General features: G+C 47.2%; 1 protein-coding gene across 1 annotated transcript in view; it reads left to right on the top strand.

The window, feature by feature from the left end:
* Nucleotides 1-1613, top strand: part of LOC107089961 (arf-GAP domain and FG repeat-containing protein 1-like) — a gene marked incomplete at its 3' end in the record, with an annotated part of 10559 nt that overhangs the window by 3607 nt on the left and 5339 nt on the right. The window contains exons 4-6 of the mRNA XM_015383054.1: nt 232-370; nt 449-605; nt 720-815. Of these exons, the coding sequence (XP_015238540.1) occupies nt 232-370; nt 449-605; nt 720-815 (392 nt within the window). The remainder of the gene's footprint in view (nt 1-231; nt 371-448; nt 606-719; nt 816-1613) is intronic.

Raw genomic sequence — 1613 nt, 5'->3', positions numbered from 1 at the left:
AAAAAATTTTTTTTTATTAAAGGTTTAAAAGTTAATAGTTTTTTTTTTTTTATTTTAGTTACAAAACATGCTTGCAAAAATAATGGAACAAAATTCACCCCATAAAGCGGAGGGATTCATTATAAAAGGGAAAACAAGCTTTCGGTTTGGTTGGTGGTTTTAACGAGGTGCTGGAATCAAATTTAAAAAGTCTTAAGACTAAAGCGGTCTCTCCTGACGCTGAACGCTCAGGTACGTTCCCCCGGACCAGGCGCGGGCCGTGGCGAGCGTCCAGGCCTCCGTGTCCGGCTCCTCGGCGAGCAGCACCGGCAGCACCCCGGAGGTCCAGCCCCTGAAAACCCTGCAGCTCAACAAAACGCCGCTGCGGCAGGTAGGTAGGAACACGCTGAGGGTGGAAGTCCCGCCCACCAGCAGACGCCTCCTCACCTCCTCAGTCTCCATGTTTCAGTCTCCGGGGATCAGACGCTCCCAGCATCACAGCGCCGCCCAGGAGAAGAAGTTCGACCTGCTCTCAGACCTGGGGGGGGACATTTTTGCCGCTCCTCCAACTCAGGCTGCCCCCCACACCAACTTTGCCAATTTTGCACATTTTCCAAGCCAGTCAGGTAAGCTTGTGTTCGACTGAGCTCCCCCCCCCCACCTTCACAGTTTTTTTTTTTTTGTTTTTTTCATTTGCACGTTTTCCCATCTTATGGTTTCTCCCCATGTTGCGGCTGCAGCACCTCAGGGTAACTCAAACACCAACTTTGCCAACTTCGACGCATTTGGAAACACTACAATTTCATCCCATCTGAGCACATCACCCCCATCATCAGGTACCATCCTCATCCTCATCGCCGTAAAGGCCTGAACACACCGGCTGCGCCCGATTTCTTTTCCATGTGACACTGACTGCGACTACGGCTACGCAGGATGAGCAGATTATTTTTCACTTCTGTTTCTGTGCTGTCAATCAATCAATCAATCAATCAATTTCTTTGTCAACTACAATTTACACTGTAATCAAGATTTCAGTTTCAGTACAAACCGTTCGTCACATACGGGGCAACGGTTTACTGAGGCCATGCGAGCCGCAGAACACTGCCTTTGGCGTGTTCTTGTGGCTCCAACCCGTAGGCTGTTCCCTTATATTCTGCCACATTGGGGGGAGGGAAGCATTTTTCACACTTTATCCTTGACAGGATGAGGTTTGAGATAGGGATGCACGATATTGGGATTTTGGCCAATATGCCGATATTTTAAAACTCATGTAGCCGATAACCGATAAAACGCAGAATTGCTCATAAAAGCTGATTTTGATTAAGGAAGTTTAAAATTTCTATTTCCAAAACGCGTTCTTTGTTTGCATCAATAATGGAACAAAAAGGCTCCATAACATTACGTATACGTTCAGACTGCGAGCAGCAGAGGCAGCTAGTTTCCATGCAAAGTCAATGGTTGACGCGCATCAAGGCGCAGCATCGTTTTTCCGCGTTTTTGCTGCTGCTTGAGGTCTGAACGTAGCATTTCTGCTAGGGATGCGGGATATTGGGATTTTGGCCGATATCCGATATGCCGATATTTTAAAACTCATGTAGCCGATAACCGATATCGATACCGATGTTAAAGCTGGA

This window comes from Cyprinodon variegatus, unplaced genomic scaffold (genome assembly GCF_000732505.1).
Source record: "Cyprinodon variegatus isolate N-32 unplaced genomic scaffold, C_variegatus-1.0 Scaffold274, whole genome shotgun sequence".
Classification (NCBI taxonomy): domain Eukaryota; kingdom Metazoa; phylum Chordata; class Actinopteri; order Cyprinodontiformes; family Cyprinodontidae; genus Cyprinodon; species Cyprinodon variegatus.
This window is presented reverse-complemented; position numbering and strand designations above follow the sequence as displayed.